The 18,969-nt window shown below is 48.2% G+C and overlaps 2 protein-coding genes and 1 long non-coding RNA gene across 5 annotated transcripts; 1 reads left to right on the forward strand and 2 right to left on the reverse strand.

Moving 5' to 3' along the window:
- Positions 1-18: 18 nt before the first annotated feature.
- On the reverse strand, positions 19-12,634 carry LOC134157047 (uncharacterized). Its single transcript, XR_009962169.1, has 7 exons — positions 12,124-12,634; positions 10,546-12,073; positions 8,039-10,512; positions 4,590-5,731; positions 3,293-3,389; positions 389-1,592; positions 19-272 (listed from the first exon to the last, which is right to left on the reverse strand). It is a non-coding gene; the product is annotated as an uncharacterized LOC134157047 (long non-coding RNA).
- On the forward strand, positions 6,322-14,347 carry APOBEC2 (apolipoprotein B mRNA editing enzyme catalytic subunit 2). The gene is made up of 3 exons (XM_062605567.1): positions 6,322-6,718; positions 12,629-13,176; positions 13,713-14,347. The coding sequence occupies exons 1-2, from the start codon at positions 6,591-6,593 to the stop codon at positions 13,167-13,169; spliced, it is 669 nt and encodes a 222-aa protein (XP_062461551.1). The 5' UTR covers positions 6,322-6,590; the 3' UTR covers positions 13,170-13,176; positions 13,713-14,347.
- Positions 14,348-15,611: 1,264 nt separating this feature from the next.
- OARD1 (O-acyl-ADP-ribose deacylase 1) lies at positions 15,612-18,853 on the reverse strand. Of its 3 annotated transcripts, none has more exons than XM_062605572.1 (6): positions 18,776-18,853; positions 18,508-18,575; positions 17,856-18,000; positions 17,203-17,261; positions 16,760-16,872; positions 15,612-16,215 (listed from the first exon to the last, which is right to left on the reverse strand). In XM_062605572.1, exons 1-6 carry the CDS (start codon positions 18,849-18,851, stop codon positions 16,113-16,115), a joined length of 564 nt encoding a protein of 187 aa, XP_062461556.1. In that variant the 5' UTR covers positions 18,852-18,853; the 3' UTR covers positions 15,612-16,112. The 3 variants fall into 3 exon arrangements, with proteins under 3 accessions (XP_062461556.1, XP_062461557.1, XP_062461558.1); XM_062605573.1 differs by having other exon boundaries at positions 18,747-18,850; XM_062605574.1 differs by lacking the exon at positions 18,508-18,575 and having other exon boundaries at positions 18,747-18,850.
- Between the last annotated feature and the right edge of the window lie 116 nt (positions 18,854-18,969).

Raw genomic sequence — 18,969 nt, forward strand, 5'->3', positions numbered from 1 at the left:
CCAAGTTCTTATTTTCCTGCTTGGGATCCTGTGGGATCCTGTCTGGAGCCCACAGCCTGTGCTCTGGCTCCAAAGGGATGGGGACGGGCAGCGAGGCTCAGTGCCAGTTAGGAGTGAATGGGCTGTGTGGGTTCTGAGCCCAAAGGTCCCTTCAGCCCCTGTACAGTACACACACACTCATTTGGGGATGCATCCCCACAACAGGCTCCTCCAATACGCTTCACACACAACTCCAAGGTAAGGAAGGTCAATTGTTGGGGTTTGGGCCCTTCCTGCATCACATCAAGCCTGATTTTTGAGCTCCTGAATGTTTTCCGGTCCAGCTCATGCCAGCAGCAGAGCCGGGTGCTTGGTGATGGGACCTAGGAGCACTTGGAATTGGTGGTACCTGTTTGAAACGTTGTCATACATCTTGTTCTGTCATTCTGAGCCCATCCATTATTCCTCCCTTGTGGCTGCAGGACACATTTTCATAGGGCTGCTGCTGCAAGCACATTGCTGTAACCTCCCAAGTAAAAGCTGCGCAAGAACAGGCCATTGAATGGATGCAGCTGTGAGCAGGGCTATAAAGCAGGAGCAGGACTATAAAGCAGGAACAGGACTATAAAGCAGGAGCACTGCAAAGAGCACTGGAAAGATCATAAGCTACTTAAAGAGAGAGAAGAGTCCTGTGTATTTCAGGGCTTTATATAACTGAACTCATTTACAGTGGTGCCTCGTCTGTGTCTTCCAGAAAGCAACATGCCAAAGGACAGGAAGACATAAATTACTTCTTCCTAAAAAGAATATGATAGCTGATAGCTGGGCTGGAGACTCAATCCTGTCCTTTCCCAATCAGTGTGGCAAAGCCCCAGGAACAGGGATGAGCTGAGCCACCCAGTGAAGCCAGGAGGGCTAAAGCAAGTCTTTACAGTGCCCTCTGCTTTTGGAAAGGGGGAGAGTATTAATGAAATCACATTTAAGTTTTTAAGTGACACTAGATCTAGTTGAAACCTGCAAACTTTTAATCACATTTCCAAATTAAGTAGGTGAATGAATATTTGAGCAGCTTTCCTAAGTGAGTCCTCTTTCCCCTTCCTCCTACTTTCATCTGCAGCTAAAAGAAAACCTGGAGTTAAGAGTAATAGGCTTTTTTGATCTTTTGCCTTCTCCATTTCCCAACTGCAGTGACTTGGTCTTGCCTTCATTTCAGTTTCTCTTCCTTCCAGCCCACCTATAAGTGCACCAAGAGCTTCTCTTTGCTCCTTGCATTCTCTTGCAGGCAGCAAAACCAGCAAACACTCCTCCATGTAATACACATAATAGCTTAAAATCAATTGGCAAAGTTAAATTCAGCAAAACACCCTCTTGTATTAATATTTAAAGCATCATTTGGTATATTTGCTATTTAAACAGATATAGCAAAACCCCTTGCATGAAAATAACTTTAATGACATTTCAAAGCCAGTCATCTAGAAAATACTTAATTATACCAAACCAGCCTCTGCTTTCGTAGCCCTGGCTTCCCATCAGCGCTGTGGTCACACCAAGGCTGGGAGGAGCTCGTGGCCGCACAGCCCTTGTCCGGATCCATCCCTGTGCTATGGGCAGACCTAAGAGAATGAAAAACCCAAAGCAAAGAGGTGAGAGACTTTCCTCCCTGTCACACATGATCCTCCCCAGGGGCCCTTCTAGCAGGGCATCCAAAGAAGCTTTTGCCTGTGCCGGCACTGACCAGGCGGGAGGCACAAAGGTGCCTGGAACAGACACTACGGCGTCAGGAACATTCATAACCCACGTCGGGACACATCGCACCCCACACAATTCAAGCAGTGACTCAAAGGCCGCGCATTCACGGCAGCTTTCACAGGGTCGTGGCATTTCAAGAGAAGAACCACCCCTCAGATCACCATGTCTGTGATGATCCCCCTCTTCAGGCTCAGCCAGTGCTTTCAGAAAGATGGACTGGGTACTAAACTGCTCATTACACTTGATCATAGCCCAAAGGGCACAGCCCCGGCTGCTGGATCCACAGTATTTGTGCATAAGCAAACCCCTCCTGCTTTTCTGCCCAGCCTCACCTAAGCCTTGTCGCATTCAATAATTCACCAGCTGCTCCAGAGAACACTCTGGCTCCAGCAGTAAGGAACTTTAATTGATTTGCTGATGTCTGGAGCTCTGCTAAAATACAGCCAAATGCTGCTGTGTGCACTGATTCAGGGCCAGGCTCTCCCCATCACTCCTCCATCAGCACTGATGATGCACAACATAAATCCCTGTGGCTTCCATCACCTGCAGCGGCCCTGGGACCAATCTCCCCCTAACCTGCTCCCAGGAGAACTACAGCAGAAGCCCAGGAGGAAGGGAGTTGTGCTGCTTGGAGCTGCCATTAAGTCCCATTGGAATGGGATTTAATTCCATGGGAATCAATTGGGAAGCCGGTGGTGCCTGCCAACAACGCAGACACTGCCCTGGCTCTGTGGCAGGGGGTGCGCAAGGGTTGGAGGGCACAGGGTGGGGGAACCAGGCGAGAGCATCACTCTGTTCTGCCTGCACCATGGCTCACTTCAGCCATGGTGCACCACCCAAATTAAACCCATGGGACACTGTGGTGTTTCCTGCCCCATCTTTTAAACCCTGGCATTGTGTTCTTGCAGTGGGAGGAGAGGGACAGGATTCTATGAGAGCCTGCAGGGGCCAGGGGAGGAAAGCTGCCTCCGCACATCACTGTCAGTGTGTTTATTTACCACGTAACGGTAGATACAGCTGGAAAAAGCAGGAGGGGGATTGCTGCCAGGCAGTGTATCCGGGGAGATGTTTTGTTAGTGCCACCAGCTGTCCCTTTGGAATAGAGAGCACGTCTGCGCCATGACTCACACAGCCCGGGTCTTGTTTCACTCCCGCATCCATCCAAAAATGTTCCTCCAGCCTGAGAATGCAGTAAAACTCTCCAGTTGCTGGCAAGGGCTTCTGCAGCCAGCTCTGTTCTGCTGCCCCTCTGTGATCAGCAAAGGAAAAGAGCCACTTCAACTTGTAAAGGAACTCCTGCTGCAATTAGAGGGACCAGAGCTGACCTGCCAGGTCAAGGGAATGCAGAACTCTGTGAGATGCCTAGTTAAGATGGGGAAAAAATAGTCATCAGATTGGTCTAAAGTCAGTGGAGAAACTATTCTGGGCTTGGATGGATGCAGGATCAGATATAAATGTCCAATACTCCAGCAAAGCCAGAAAGATTCTCCCAGAACAGGCTGCTGTCCTAGCCTAGTTACCTTTCCTGACAGCATTCCCATGCAGACAGCTCCTCAAATCTTACTGCAAGTTGTTGTCTCCAAGGTCCACTCCTGCCCATTCCTTCATGCAGCTCTGCTCAGGCATTCTGGCCTCCATGCTCCAACACAGTGAAGCCAGACCTTTCGAAGAGAGGGAAGGAGATGCCAGATGTTGTGGACACATCTGTCACGGATGGAGAACCACAGCCTGGGTTTGTGCCACTGTGATGGAGTCAGCTCAGTGGCTGATCCTGTGGTCACCGCTGGGAGGTTTCCTCACACACTGCAGAAGAGGGAACCTCCAAGGGAAGAGCCCATGCCCACCAGCTGCAGTGTGTGGGGCATGGGGAAAGGCCATGGGGCTCTGCTGGGATGAGACTTTGGCATGGGGCAGTGGATGGGAAGAGGCAATGGGCTGACCCTTACCCTCCCTGCACAAGACCCAATGTGAGTTGGCTCTCCAGTGCTTCTCCTGTGGCTGAGCTGCGACTCCATTGTGTCGAACAAAGCTCATCATCAACTAAATAAGCCATTAAGTCAATGGGGAGACGGGCAGGATGGAGGGAAAACTCAATAAACCATTGGCAAGTGCAATGACTGCAGTGAACCCAAGTGCCATCGGGAGGTCCCTCCACGTCCCAGCACCACCCTGGCACCTCCCAGCTCCTTTTCCCAACCCCATCCCTGGACAAGCCAATAGAAAAAGGTTTCCATCAGTGGTGTCAGTGACCAGGCCCATGCATGGATGCTCCCATCACTTTGGGGGAACCAGGGTTACTTTGCACCAACCATAACTGATCAAAGCCGCCATCATTCCTATGGCTCCGACATCAAACACCAGATTGACAGCAACTCGATGGTGTCCTTTTATATCTCTGGCACAGGCAGAGGGGAGGATCATGACTATTTAGTGCACAGCCCTAGATGGAGCCATGGAACAGCTGGGAAAGGGCTGGGCAGAGAGGGAGCCTCAGTGCCACATTCCCGAGATTAGATTAGAGCTCAGCTCTGAGCCCTGCAGAGAGGCCAGGCCACAGAACACTAAAGGCTGCAAGAAGGATGGGAGCTTAGCCCTCGAGAGCTTCCAAAAATAAAGAGAAGTGGGTCAGAGGGACTGAAGAGGGGCTGGAATGCTTCTTTGAAGCAGAAGGGTAAGAAGGAAACAAGCTGTCACTCAATAAGAGAGGATTCCCATCCCCAGAAACAGTGCCTGAAATGTCAGAGGTGAGAGTGACTGGACATGGGAGCTGGAATTCGAGCACAGTTACCATGCAAGAGGAAAATACCACACCTGCCCTCCAGGAAAGTATTTTAAGCTTAAAAATAAATAAAATCCTGTACCATGAAAGATCCATGTTCCACGGATAGGATGTCTTGGGACTTGTCAGATCCATCATTGCACTGTTGTCACAATACACTCCATACCGGCTGTGTCAGTCATCAAACAAACAACTTCTCATCACTAGCAAACAGTGTGGGAGCGAGGGGGATGCTCTATCCCAGAGCTGTTACCAATGCAGAGCCACAAAGGATGCTGTAGCACAGAGGCTGTTGTTAGCAGCAGGGGGGCTCAAAAGAGCAGCCAGAATGAGTTCTTTATGGTAATACATTATTTGTTATCTATGATAATAAGTTATCCGCCCCATGGCATAAATTTAATTCACTTTGTGATAGTGTAGATCCCTCTAAAGCCTCTTTAGAGCTGATTACATGTATTACAAAGACCAAATTTGGCCTGAACACAGGTATTCACACCTATTTGATTCCCATAGAATACAATTTATCCTCCTCAAACTCAGAGCAGGTTTTCCACTAAGTACAGATCGAATACTCAATCAAATAGAGCTTAATATTTCATATTTACCAAATCTCGAGGATGGTGGGTTCTGAACCCAAGACACTGAGGTTTGATTTCCAATATGCTCTGGCTGAAAAAGGAGATCTGCACAGCCACACATCTTCCACTGACGTTCACCCCCATGGCACAGCAGGATTAGTTTCCAGGAAAAGCCTGACTCAGGCTTTCGTTAGGCTTGGCTCACATGGGACTTCTACAGACTTCAAATGATTTACGTTTAGAGCGAGAAATTGGAAGAATTTCACATAATCCTGAAGGGAAGGACACACACACAGCCCCCTCTCCAAACACATAAACCTCTTTTTAGAGCTCATATGAAAGCTACATTACTCCTGAGCATCCTTCTAGGTTACCACAGCCTCTTCAAGAAGTCTGCTTGATCCAGTGCCCAGCAACCCAAACATCCCAACCTCATGTCAATAAAATCTTTACAGTCCTCCTCGCTTCCCTGTATGAAAGGCAGGCTCCACACCCATCCCAGTAAGTACCTTACTGCAGTGTGCCCAGCGCTTCATCCTCAGCACGCTGCTGACACCAGTGCCAGTCCCCTGCTGCACAACCACACTCCACTCATGGCACCACCATGCAGGCTCCTGCTCAGTCACTGCTTCAACACCTGCATCCCCTGCAGAGGGGAAAAGAAACAAAGACCTGGGCAAGAATGGCTGAGCTCAGCAGTTTTCACCTGCTCACGGCCATGCTACTGCTCCCCATGTACTGAGCACTTACCAGAGTGAAAACATACACAGCAAGGGGCAGAAGCTCAGCACGTGCGCTTGGAATTGCCCCACACCACAAATACTGCCCCAGTCTAAGGCTGACTTCAAAATCCAATCTGACACCACAACAAGGGAGATTTCACCTGCTCAGATCCTGCTTTCGGTGTCCCTGCGTGGATGAGGAGGGTGGGGGCAAAGGCAGGTCCCACTCCCCCAAGCACTCCTGTCGTGATGCTCCCGGGGGCCCAAGAGGCCGAATCCAGCAAGAACAGTGATTTTTCAGCAAACCAAGTGAGGATTGCCCCTCTCCCCTCTTGCCTGAGCCAAAACAGCAGTCCTTCAAGGTCAGCAATGTAATAAACTGGCAAAAGAAGGTAGATGGGAAAGCTGCCAGCTCTGCATCTTGCCAGGTATCTGTCACACTAATGGATAAACAGACCCTTCTGCTTCCAGGATTTTCCATCCATCACTTAACCCGCCCACTGCGAAGTTGTCACTTAATTTGAAATTAAAAGGGGAGCAAGAGGAATTGTTAAAAAGACCTCGAGAAAGCAGGGGAAGGAGGAGACACCCGAGAGCCTTGGGTCACCCTACCCCATCCAGCCTCTGTCGTTGCTGCTTTGTTCCATATTTAGCTCCCGACAACTGTGCCTAGCACAGGAACTCCCAGCTCTGTTTTTCCCTCCTCCCTCTCCCTTAGAGCTCCCAGAAATCGTTCCTTCTTTTTCCCAGTGGCCATAACTTAATACCCCTCGGCTCAAGAAGATGGCAGAGAAGCAGGAGGAGCCCAGCAACACCCAGAATGGGGAACCTGACAACGCGGAAGAGGGGGAGGAAAAGAAGAAGAAGAAGCTGAGGCGGGAAGACCTGCCACCATTTGAGATTGTGACGGGGTAAGAGGTTGAGATACAAGTATGGGGGCGCGAGAGAGGGACGTGGGGATGTCCAAAGGTCTCTGCCTCAGCTCTTATGCTGGGTCAAAGACAGCATCTTCAGCCAGTGCATTGCTGAATATTCCCAAAGGGATTAAGCGTGGCTTTTGTTGTGGTGGGATTTGGTTCAAAGTTTCACTGAGTTTTAAAAAGGATGGATTCACACCAGGCAGGCAGATCTGTTTTACACACGCAGGTCTGTTCCTGCAGTGCTGGCTGCTCCCCTTACACTGCAAGTAGTCCCACATGATTTGCCTGGTGGTACCGGGATGGAAGGCACTGGCCCTTGATGAGTGCCGAGTATTGATTTCTTGGCGTGAGCAGTGGCTCTCTTGTCTGAGAGTTTCACTAATGTGGATTGGGAAAAGCACCCCTGCTATGGCCGATTTGCTTTATGAACCTAAGGGACAGAGTTTTCAAGAGATAAAAGCCCACATTCCCAAGGGCTCCTCCAACTCCACAGCTGGATCCTGACTTTCAGAGAAGTCTGACTCACAAAACAGCCCCAAAACCACAGGCAGCTTTCAGGACTGCAAAGCAGCAAGGGGCTGCCTTTGCTCCAGGGAGCCTGGCCTTTGAAAGAGGCAGATCTGAGAGATGTGCCAGGAAGCTGAACTGTCAGATATAATGGACAGCTGCAACCAGAACCAACTCGGTAATCTGCTATCTCTAAGCATTGCAAAATGTTCATTGTAGTAGTAGCAAGATGCCCTGTGTCATTCCTCCTTCTGGTCTCCCTCAGCAGTCACCAAAGGGAGCATTCCCACCACGTAAAACCAACTCCTGGTTTCTTCCAGCTGCTTGAATGTAAAAGCTCAGGCCAGATACTAAAATCCCACTTGGAATCCTCCTGCCTGTGACATGGTCACTGGGAAGAAAGATTCCACAGATAAAATTTGGGTGGCACTTGTGAAAGAGACACAGGAGGCAGCACCCAGGTCTGATCCCACACAACCAGGTTACAGCCCTGCACAGGGGTGGAAAAAAACACCATTTTCTTCTTAAAATGTGCCTGCTCTGGCAAAAATCACTTCCCAAGGTGAGGCTTCTCTTGGCCTTTGGTCTGTCACACACAGTCATAGAGATAATAAAAGGCACTGCTCCAGCAGAAATTTAAGAAAAGCACATCCGTCTGCTAGGAACAGAGCTAAGACACCACAAATTGTTTATATGGCCATTGGAGCAATGACACATGGAGGTGACAACTTCTAGACACTTAAAGACATGCACTAAAATGAATCTAATTGCGGAACTCTGATTTTTCAGCATTAGAGCACTCACCCTGCAATTAGAAATGCTGAGGAATCGGGTAGTGGCTTCACAGCAGCTGGATGGGAACCGGTGTGCTTGTTATGGATGAAAAGTCCCTTCTTAGTGTCAGCCTGCAGTAACATTCTTTGTTGAAATGACAGGGGTGGTGCAGAATTTGACTGGACTTTCCACTCTGGAAAGGCGGCAGCAGGAACAGGAGGGATGATGAGTGCCTGCAAAAAGGAGAGCAAGGGGGAAATTCAACCTGTGAGACTTATGCTGGATGTGGTGCCTTTAGTGGAGAGGAAAATGGCAAGAAAAGAAATTCCACAGTCACATTAGTGCTTATAAATACCTTGTGGATTCCTGTAGGAACCGTGACCATGTCTCTTCTGATCATTAGCTCGTTACTAACATGCTGGCTGTTAAAGGTGAGAGTGAGGAAGTACAGCAGGAATCCTGAAGGACCTGGGAAGAGGCACAGAAAATTCCAGCAGTTCCTACCCCCTATCATCATGGGTTGGATTTCTCCAATTCCGTACATATTTGCAGCCACTGAACCCAGTCAAATAGGAGAAATCACAGAACTGCAAACGTGGAAGCACTGCAGCTCAGTTACACTGCATTTCAGCTCTAGCCCTTGGATTAGGGGCACCTTATGACACGCAGCCAAGTTTCCAAGCTGTTGCTTACAGCTGAGGCTGGCTTACAAGAAAAATACTGGGCACCCAACTACTCTGTTTAAGAATATTAACCCCTGTTTTGTCAACATTTGGCTCAACACAGTCCCAGATAAATATAAGCCCCATCTGTGCACATTGCCTGACATTTAAGTACTCTCATTTATTTACGCTTCGGGGTGTAAATGAGGCTCCTTCTAGCAGGGATAAACCTTAGTTCCTGTCTCAGCTGATCACTGCAGGCTTCCTATAACCAATGAGCCCAGCATGAATGTGTTTACTTGAGAATAGCTGTCAAGGAGCAAGCAAGAGGACACTGGTTTATCAGATCAAGTAACTTAAGACCTGGAGAAGGGAATGGCAAGAAAACTTCACTGATTGCAAAAAAAAAAAAACAAACCACAAAAGCAGAAAAGCAAATAGCCCAGGCACTGAAATATCTGGTATTTGTGTATTTTAACAGGTTGTGAGGTCAAATTCAAGGCAATACAATATTTATGTTCATCACTTACAGCAGTACAGCTTCTGGTGTAAGAAAATATGAAAATGGAACTCATCTCCTGGGTATACTTCATTAGCATTACCTTTCCTTAATGCTGGAACAAAACCCATAATGGGTAAAATAGAGATAACATTAACATTTGTGCACCACCTATCATTCAAAGATGGGAAAACAGGCTGGCCAAGCATTCAGTATTACTAGGAAACCATCCTTTCAAAGCTAGAGTTGAGTTTCCAAAGCAGTTGGCTTAGTTGTAGTGGCTGACACAGCTATTTCAGGGATGCATATTGATGCTCAACTGTTCTGAGTTTTAATCTACCCAAACAACATAATCACGATACTTCACTTTGTAAAAGTCATGCCAAGCTGTACCTCAGGGTGAGGTTACACAGCACTGCAGTATGTGCACAGCCCTGTGGTACATGGGGTTTGTTCTTGCCTGTTCTTTCACTGCTGAAACACTCCCTGCAGGGCTGTCCAGTTACTCCTAGGAGTAACACCACCTTGTCTGAACCCTAGCTGCCAGGAAGGGTCACACAGCAGGGACCCAGCTGAGCCTGGCCAGGATGGATGCTTGCAATTCACTGTCCTGAGGTGTCCTCCCTGCTCTGGTTTAGATGGGATTAAGCAGGTTCTCACTGACCAGCACGCCCAGCTCTCTGCTTGCCTGGGTGTCCTGATCAGCAAATTTTCCAAGCTCTCAGCCAGCTACTTGGAAAATGCCCTTAGCTTTGTTTATATTCTTTATTGGAAAGTTATTAATGAAGCTGATACGTATCCCATGTTGCTAGGAGGATGGATTTAGGTGGATATCCCAGATAATCTTAGGCAGACACTGAGATGGTGAGTGATAAAATCCATCTAGAAGGAATGACTAAATGCACTGCTGAGTGAACACATCCTGGAACAGATCTGGAACAGGTCACTGCTCTTCAAACAGCACATCAAAACATCCACACTCAGCCTCACCACTGACGTAACGGCTTTGCAGTCAAGAGTTAAATCTGGAATGAGCTTCCATGTGACTGCTGGGCTGCATTTAAATACATGATCTTATTCTAAAACAACTCATTGTAGCCTGACAAACTTAGTTCTGAAACAAGGCAGTGGGTGGCTTACATCAGACCCAACATAGCTGGACTTTAAAGAAAACATTGATTAAATAACCATTAACCAAAGAACCACTCATTAGCTAGAATACAAAGCAGGAAAAGTGCTTTGCTTGGAAGCATGTGAATTGTTTTGGCCCAAAGAACAAGAGAAAGTTGTTCAGGACATAAGAGGCACTCAGCTAGAGTTTGGTAATGCTCTTTGGTTTATGTCTTGCAATTCATCTTAAAGAAAATGAGACTCACTGTAACATGCAACTTTAAGCCATACAATGTAAGGGAACAGGTCAAAATGCAAAGAAAAGGAAGTTAAAGTTCCTCTGGGTAGTTTAGAAATTGTGCAAGCCAGCACAGGCTTCCCTTATCTAGGCTTGTGCAGACTCTGAATGCAAATCAGAGAACCATAGGCCTAATCATATTCAAAGAGCACGATTTATTTGCTCATTAATCAAAATAATAGTCTGTACCCACACTAGTGCTTTGCATCCCTCATTAATACACTGCCAGCTAAACCAGAAATAGTGTGGAAGGCTCCCAAACAGGCTGCTCCTATTGTTTAAATCCTGTCTCGTGCAGATCTCATCTAAGTAGAATTGAACAGTGTGAGGTTTAATTACAGGGTTTAATCAGCAGCTGAAAGCCTGCTCCTAGTAAAATTTCTCAAGGCAAACCTGTGCTCTGAACTTCCAGTCACGAATCAGCGATACGTGAAAAGAATTCCAGCGGCCCCATGGTATTCCCAGCGTAGATGCGATTCTGTGACCAAATCGTTTTGACTCATACATCGTGTTGCATTTGGAAGACCAACGATCCTCCTTCCAGTCACTTCCACTGTCTCTGGAGACACCTTGGGAGATGCTGCATCACAAATTGCTCCTTCCTCTCAGCAGGACAATGCTTTGGCACCGAATCCTGCAGCCTCACTGCTCTCCCAATTACAAACTCCGGGAGTCTGAGGATCTGTGCTGACCTTTGCTCAGTGCACCCCCCGGAGAGGGCTGACATTATAATCCCACTCTAGATGAGACAGGAATGAATAAAACACTGTTTTACAAAGACCCGTTATTGCCTCACTGGGAGTATCAAGGTTACAGGTCCACCTAAAGCTCAGATGAGAGGAATACAACATGCCAGAAGATTACGGGTGTATAATAAATGGAGTGTTGTGTTACTCCTTTTCATTATTTCACTTTGGCTACCCTGTGCAGTCTTCACTCCCACCCTCTGTGGCATTTAGCAGGTCACAAGGCATGTTGTGAGCACAGTCTTTTTCATCTTTCCACCTAACGCTCTCAGGTACTAGTCCTTGTACCAATTATGTGCTACAGGGGGTGATCAGAAAGCCTGGTACTCCCCAAACTATGAGACAATGCAGCTTTCCTTTTTTGTCTCTTCAGCCACCAATGCACCAAGGCTACATGCAGTATTTAAGGGACTAACTGTAACTTCCTTAAATAACAACTACCTTGTGTGAGCGAAAGGGCTCTGCAAACACATTACTCACTGCCATGAATCACTTTGGATTCTGCTTCTTTAGAAGCCCAGAATGGAAGAGGAGGTGCACAAAAAGTATCTGAAGTTTATCAGCAGCATCCATGAGAGAGCTCTCAAACTGCAGTGGGAAAAACACTTTCACAGAGAAGTTAGATTTGATCTCAGGTATTTTATTAAACCAAAGTCACAACATAATCCTACTGAACATCAGTATTCAGCTGGTACTGAAGGAGCAGAACCAGAACACATAAAAGGTGTAACTAGTCAGTCATACTTGCCTCTACTCAGAGGAAATCCAGCCTGCAAAAGCACGGGGGGCAGAACATTAACCAGCAATGCCAGAGCTATCATCCTAAAAGCGTAGGTCAACAGATCCCACAGGTTAACACTGCACCACCACCCTGACAGAACTATGTTAATGGCCTAGAAAACAAGCTCAGTCTACAGGTACATTAAGACTGGGAAAATGCTAAATCCCGTCCCTCCTTACCAACAGTAAATACCTGAGTCTCAAGAAATACATTTTAGAAGCAGGTTCAAGTATGTTAATGCAGATACCAGATATTCCCAATACAAGTCTGCTAAAATTAAGTGAAAAAAATACTAGGTAGAGAGCACGGGCCTGGAAGCCTCACCACACCACAAATTAGCTGAGTATCACAGGATTTTAGATGTACTTTGATTCTCCTATTAAAAGGCCTCTCCTTTTAATGCACAGAGAAACACAGCCACCATAGATGCAGCAACTAGTCCAAGATCACCCACAGGAACTAAGCCAATGCTATAACCCTTTCCTGTCTGTCTCTGAGATGCCTCTCTCCTCTCCACTCTCTAGGGAGCGCCTCCCAGCCATATTCTTCAAGTTCCAGTTCAGGAATGTGGAATACAGCTCCGGCAGGAACAAAACCTTCCTGTGTTACGTTCTGGAGACCCAAGGCAAAGAGTCGCTGACTTCCCGGGGTTACCTGGAGGATGAGCACGCGGCTGCCCACGCGGAAATGGCTTTCTTCAACACCATCCTCCCCAAGTGCGACTCCAGCCTCCGCTACAACATCACCTGGTACGTGTCCTCCAGCCCCTGCGTCACCTGCGCCGAGCGCATCATCGAGACCCTGAAGAAGAACAAGAACCTGCGCCTGACCATCATGGTAGGGCGCCTCTTCATGTGGGAAGAGCCAGAAATGCAGGCGGCCCTGAAAAACATGAAGTCAGCCGGCTGCAAGCTGAGGATTATGAAGCCGCAAGACTTTGAGTATGTGTGGCAGAACTTTGTGGAACAGGAGGAAGGAGAGGAAGCGAAGGATTTCGTGCCATGGGAGGACATTCAAGAGAACTTCAATTATTACGAGGAAAAGCTGGCTGAGATTTTGCACTGAAGCTCACGTGAGTGAGGGGTTCTCCTTGGTCACCTCTCTCCTTGTATCAGCATTACAGGCTCCTTTATTTCCCAGGTTCAAGGTGTCATCCAGAGCCCCACTTCAATTACTGTTACTTTCACATGTGCTGGGCTGGATTTGCCTGTACCTGAGCACTGAAAATGATCTTAGGCAGTAACTTACCCCTTCCAGTGTAGTCAGACCACAGTGGGCTCCTCCACAGCAGACACGAGGGATTTAGAGCTTTCTCTTTTTAAACACTTCCAGGAATAAAGAATCCACATGTGCTGGGTGCAACAAGAACATCTCGTTATTCCCCACATGAGTATATCCAAAAGACTTGTGGCAACAGGGAGGGGAGTGTGGAGAGAAGGGGATTTTACCCACCCCTAAAGCCTAGCTGTCCAGGGGAAAAAACGACGGCTAAAGGAAATCACAAGTCACCACTGCAGAATTCCCTTTTGGAACTAAAAAGTCACCTGTTTAAGGCATAAAATACGAAAGCATTTAAAGCTTCTAACATGTCTTTCTGTCCCTCCCCAGGACCAGTCCAGAAAAGCTCTATAAAGAGAGATGCAACAGACCTGGAAACCTGGGACACTCCTGCTTCCCAAAGCTTTGATTCCAGCAGGATGGAACACCAACTTGTGGAAGACCAGGCCCTGAGGGACTACAAATACACATACACCACAAACCTTTGGTGTCTGGCATTTTTCTGGGTTTATTTTGGCCCCATTTCCCCCCTCCCACCCCAAACCAACTCATGCTGCCTCTGCTGATAGGAAACGAGGCAGCACCATAGTGTGTGGTTTAAGCCTTGGATGCAATGGAGAGCAGTGGGTCTACAGGAGAGACTGTAGGCCTCATACTGGGACTACTTTATGAGAAAAGGTCTTAGAGCAAAGCTACCAATTAGGTCAATGCATTTAGAAAGTACAACCTTCATAAATGTTAAAGAGATTCAAGAGGGGAAAAAAAGGGTTTTCTTCCTCTGTCCTCCTCCACAGTCAGAGCTGTGATTTAAATTAGGGCTAACGGGTCTATTTTAATGTGATGATAAAGCCCTAAGTACTCAATTGCAAATACATCAAATACCTTCCCCCCTTGTTCAATGACGCGTGCGATATGAAACTGGGAAAAGCAAAGTGAAATAAAACTAGAAGTCACTGCAAATGCTATAGCACTGTTCCTTCTTCTCTGGCTGTGAGAAGTCTTAAATCTGACCTGACAAGCGAGCTCATCCTGGGCCAGCCACAGATGAAACATTTCACAGCTGAAGTGCATCATTATGAAAAGGGAAAATCACTGCATGCCAAAACACATCCAAGAGTGCATACAAGTGCAGAATACTGAGAATATGGGCAAATCACTTCCCATATCAGCCAAAGCACAGACCACACAAGGGTCACAGAGATGCTCATCAGCTCAGATACCCAGGCAGGGTTTGTCCTCATCCGGACTTGCACTTCCTGCACTGTCACACGCTGGAGCAGTGCTCCTCACACACACTCCCTGCTGCAGATCATCCCCCTCTCTCTTACCTCAAGTCAACTGCACTAAACTCAGGCATAAATTTTCCAGGTGGGAAACCCAAGCAGCATTGGGAACACCTTTGTGGAGCCCCTGGGGACTTCATCTCTTTGCCGCTAGAAACCAAACGTAAATGAGCGGGACTGAATCAATGAGCAGTGGTGATGTCCACTCTTCATCAGCTCAATACCCCCGAGTTCCTATTTGTCTTACTGAGTTTTCCAATTGTTTATTTAGCTACAACAATTATCCACTAAAACCAAGCTTAGAAAGGATGGCCAACACACACAGATGGGATTCATAGATCTGCACCGGCAAAGAAACACACAATACTGATGAATCACAGTGTCACGGACAGAGAACACCCAATACATTCAATTCATACTGAAACCCAAATAGGAACCCTCGGTTATGCTACAAGCTGCTTATGTCCCATCTTTCAGGTTTATTCAACACATCTGGCATGTTTTTGGGCATTCAGTAGGAAGGAAGTGAAAAAGATTTATTATGGGAGGCTGGGAAAATACAGACATAAAGGAGATGCAGAGTGACAGTTCTTCAGTACAGGAACCAAGCTCCCCAACATCAAGCAGTTACCAGTGAGCTGCTTTGCTTTTGCTACTGGCAACACCAAACACCAACCTGCGCATAACAGCTGAACTACAAATGCATTAAAACAGGAATATGGAAAGAAAACCTTAAAACTCCACACTATGGCTTTTCAGAGCATATCAGGTATTCACGTGTGTGGGCTCTCAGACAACAGCAACCCTAGGATACAAAACACACCCAATAAAGTGCCTTCACCCATCTCTAGTGTTCCCCTCCAAACCCAGCCTTCCTCCAGAACACAGCCACAACACACACACACACACACACACACACAGAGGAATGGCCGATCTGACACCAGAGTACTGCACAGCTCTTTATTTCATATTGACAGCATGATTCTCAACCAGTACTATCTCCTAACAAAAACAACTGTATTTGCGTCCAGAAGGTAAAAATTAGATTGCTAATCCTGTAATGAACAGAGTAAATCAACTGTATGCCACGTGTGGACACTGCAGAACAGGGAAAAACAACAAGTGACAGGGCTCCACAGCTCTCGATACCAACAAACACCCAAGTGACAGCCAGCTCCAGTTTCACCCTGCAGAGGAACCCACAGCTCTAGCAACAGCGAGGCTCTATGGAGGCCCAGTGACACCTGGTGGCTTCCAGAGACAGAGCCAGAGGGTTACAGCCCCACCATTGCTTTCTTCACAGGCTGCTCAGCCCCACATCCAAACTTGCTCGTGGCACCACCACCACCTCCTGAGTGAGCTACGCTCCAAGGATGTGCTCAGCGTGCAGTTTTCCCCCTTGCCAGCTACCAGGTTCCCAGTCCTCAAAGCTCAAACGCACTGCTGCTCACAGAGTGTAAACTGTGATCTTGATATCAGTGCCTTCAAACACCTCCTCAAGTATTGCTGAAACTTTACTCCAATCCAGGCCATCAAGTCCACATCCAATCCTGGAAAATGAGACATGGAATCAGCTGTTAACAGCCCCTTTTGGAGCATGCTGTGAACAACCAGCCCTCTGAGCAGCTACGGTTTTGTGTGGCACTAACCCAGCTCATAAAAAAAATCACAGAATCCCAGTCTGGTTTTGTTTGGAAGGGACCTTAAAGCTCACTCAGCTCCAAACCCTGCCACAGGCAGCGACACCCGCTAGAGCAGGCTGCTCCAAGCCCCACCCAACGTGGCCTTGAACAGTGCCAGGGATGGGGCAGCCACAGCTTCCCTAGGCACTCTGCCAGGGTCCCCTTGACCTCATAACGAAGAATTTCTTCCTAATACCTAAACTAAATCAACATAATGCACTTAAAGTGAGGAAGCAACCAAGCCTGGATGTTTTGCTATCATTTAAATACAGTGTGAAGTGCAAGTTTCATTTGTACAAGTGACCAGAAGAGAAGTGGATTCCTGAACTCGTATTTCACAGCAGAGGATCATCTCGCAGACATCCTCATACACAAAAAGCACTGAAGTATTTAGAGTAACCCCACTTCCTACCTAGGCATGGAGATGTCAGTGACTCCGTTGTTCAGAGAGTGAGCTTTCATGGCCTCTAAACTCTTCCGCATACTATCGTATGTTGGTTTGTGAGAAGCTTTCTTCTTTGTAATCTAAGCACAAAAGTAAAAAAGTCAGTTGTGCCTTTGCCGTGATCACTGCAAACTGCTTTTTTATAATATCATATCCCACTACATTCCAAAGGTCCATGCCCAGAAAGAGACATGGAACACCCCTTGTTTCACAGCTTAAAACAGTGTAATTTAGCAGCTAGTTCTGTCCATTTAAAGCTTAACTACACATACAAACGGTTCCTCTCTATTAGCACAGCTCACTCCTCTCATTTAGGGGAGCAAAGTCAAAACCTCCCCTTGACTACTAAAGCCCTTATCATCATATCAAATATAGTTAGGCAAGTACCCAAGTTAACGTCACACTCTCACCAGGTAGTAAATGTATCGGTCGTCTCTCTGGAGCACTGCCACCTCCCCAGTCTTCTTTTCTGAAGTGAAACAATTAAGAACTTGTTTTAAATCACTCCTATACCATTGTGGAATTCCCCTGCACCCCACGCAGCTTGGAATGTCCTTAGAGAGCTCAAAGTCCCCCCCCCGCCGAGCCTTCTCTTCTCCAGACTGAATCCCCCAGGTCCCTCAGCTGCTCCCCAACAAACTTGTGCTCCAGGCCCTGCCCCAGCTCCGCTGCCCTTCTCTGGCCCCACTCCAGCGCCTCAATGTCTCTCTTGCAATGAGGGGCCCAGAACTGGATTCAAGGTGCTGCCTCACCAGTGCCCAGTGCAGGGGCACAATCCCTGCCGTGGCCCTGCTGCCGATCCAGGCCAGGATGCTGGGGGCTTCTTGGCTGCCTGGGAACAAGCTGCTCACGTTCAGCTCCATCAGTCGGCAGCCCCAGCTCCTTTCCCATGAGCAGCTTTCCAGCCACCCTGCCCCAAGCCCTCAGTGATAGGCTTTAGTGGTGGTCTTGGCAGTAATGGGGTAATGGTTGCAACTGATGATTTCAAGTCTTTTCTAGCCTGGCTGATCCTATGATTCCAAATCAAGGGTTTCCCCTTCAGCTCCTGCATGTCCACACTCACGTTGATCCAACAGCTCCTGCACACCTCCAAACTTCTCCTTGAAGAGCCGGGCTATGCCGGCACCCATGCGGCAATCCTCGCTGATGCAGTGTGCCAGAGCATCTTGTGGGGGGCACGTGAAGAGGTCCCCCTTCACGCATTTCAGCTGGAAAACACCACAAACACAAGGGCAAATAAAAGCAAGCCCAGAGTGCAGATTCCACTAATGGGATTCTCAGAAACAGGGAATCTGGCCAGCATGGCCAGTGAAGAGTGTAAGGACTTGAGCTTTAAGATGCAGCCCACAAGTAAAGGACTCAGCATCAATGAGAAGCCCAGCGTACAGGGAACTACCTTTTCTACAGAACCAACATGCCAGCTTACATGTTACTAAACCAATGCTTAAAAAGGAAAACTACATACTATGGAGCACAGTTGCATTAGTGCATGTCTTCAGCACACCACCAGTGTGCCAGAGCTGCGTACCCACATACACTTCAGCACCCCTACGCTCTTGCACAGCATGTGCACCACTGACACCAGCATGAGGAACTGAGCACCATCAGCCACAAGCCAGTTTGCTCCGGCACACTACAAGCAGCTCCCACACTATCAGCCTCTTCACACAGACACCTATCACAGCAGTAGCCCACATAACCCATTTCCTACGCACTCTCTCCTCCTGATCCTTGGAGAAGTGGGTGGCCATGGTAACGTGGGCTATGCTGAAGGCTCCTGCGGCTGGAAAGATGACAGAGAGAAAAAGAGAGTTATTAGGAAGCCCACACACACACGGGTGCAAGGCCAGGCCTACTGCATCAATGGGGACCACCACGACACCCCGTGGGCACAGCACCCCCGCAGGGGCACCACACAGGAGCCACCCTCAGCCCTCCACCAGAGCACCCCTACCCTTGAGGCCACCCCTCCGCAGCCCGCACCCGCGGGAGCGCCGTGCAGAGCGCTCGGCGTGGCCGCAGCCCGCGCCGCCAAGGCCCGTCCCAGCGCGGCCCACATCGGCCTCCGCCGCTCCGCTACCTCCGCGGCAAGATGGCGGCGGGCGGGAGGACCACCCCCTCCGCCATCCTCACCCAGAACATTCCAGGCGCCAACACGCATGCGCCAAGCGGTAGAG

The sequence above is a fragment of the Pezoporus occidentalis genome, unplaced genomic scaffold (assembly GCF_034315485.1).
Source record: "Pezoporus occidentalis ecotype Australia unplaced genomic scaffold, CSIRO_AGI_Poc_V1 ctg92, whole genome shotgun sequence".
NCBI classification, from domain to species: Eukaryota; Metazoa; Chordata; class Aves; order Psittaciformes; family Psittacidae; genus Pezoporus; species Pezoporus occidentalis.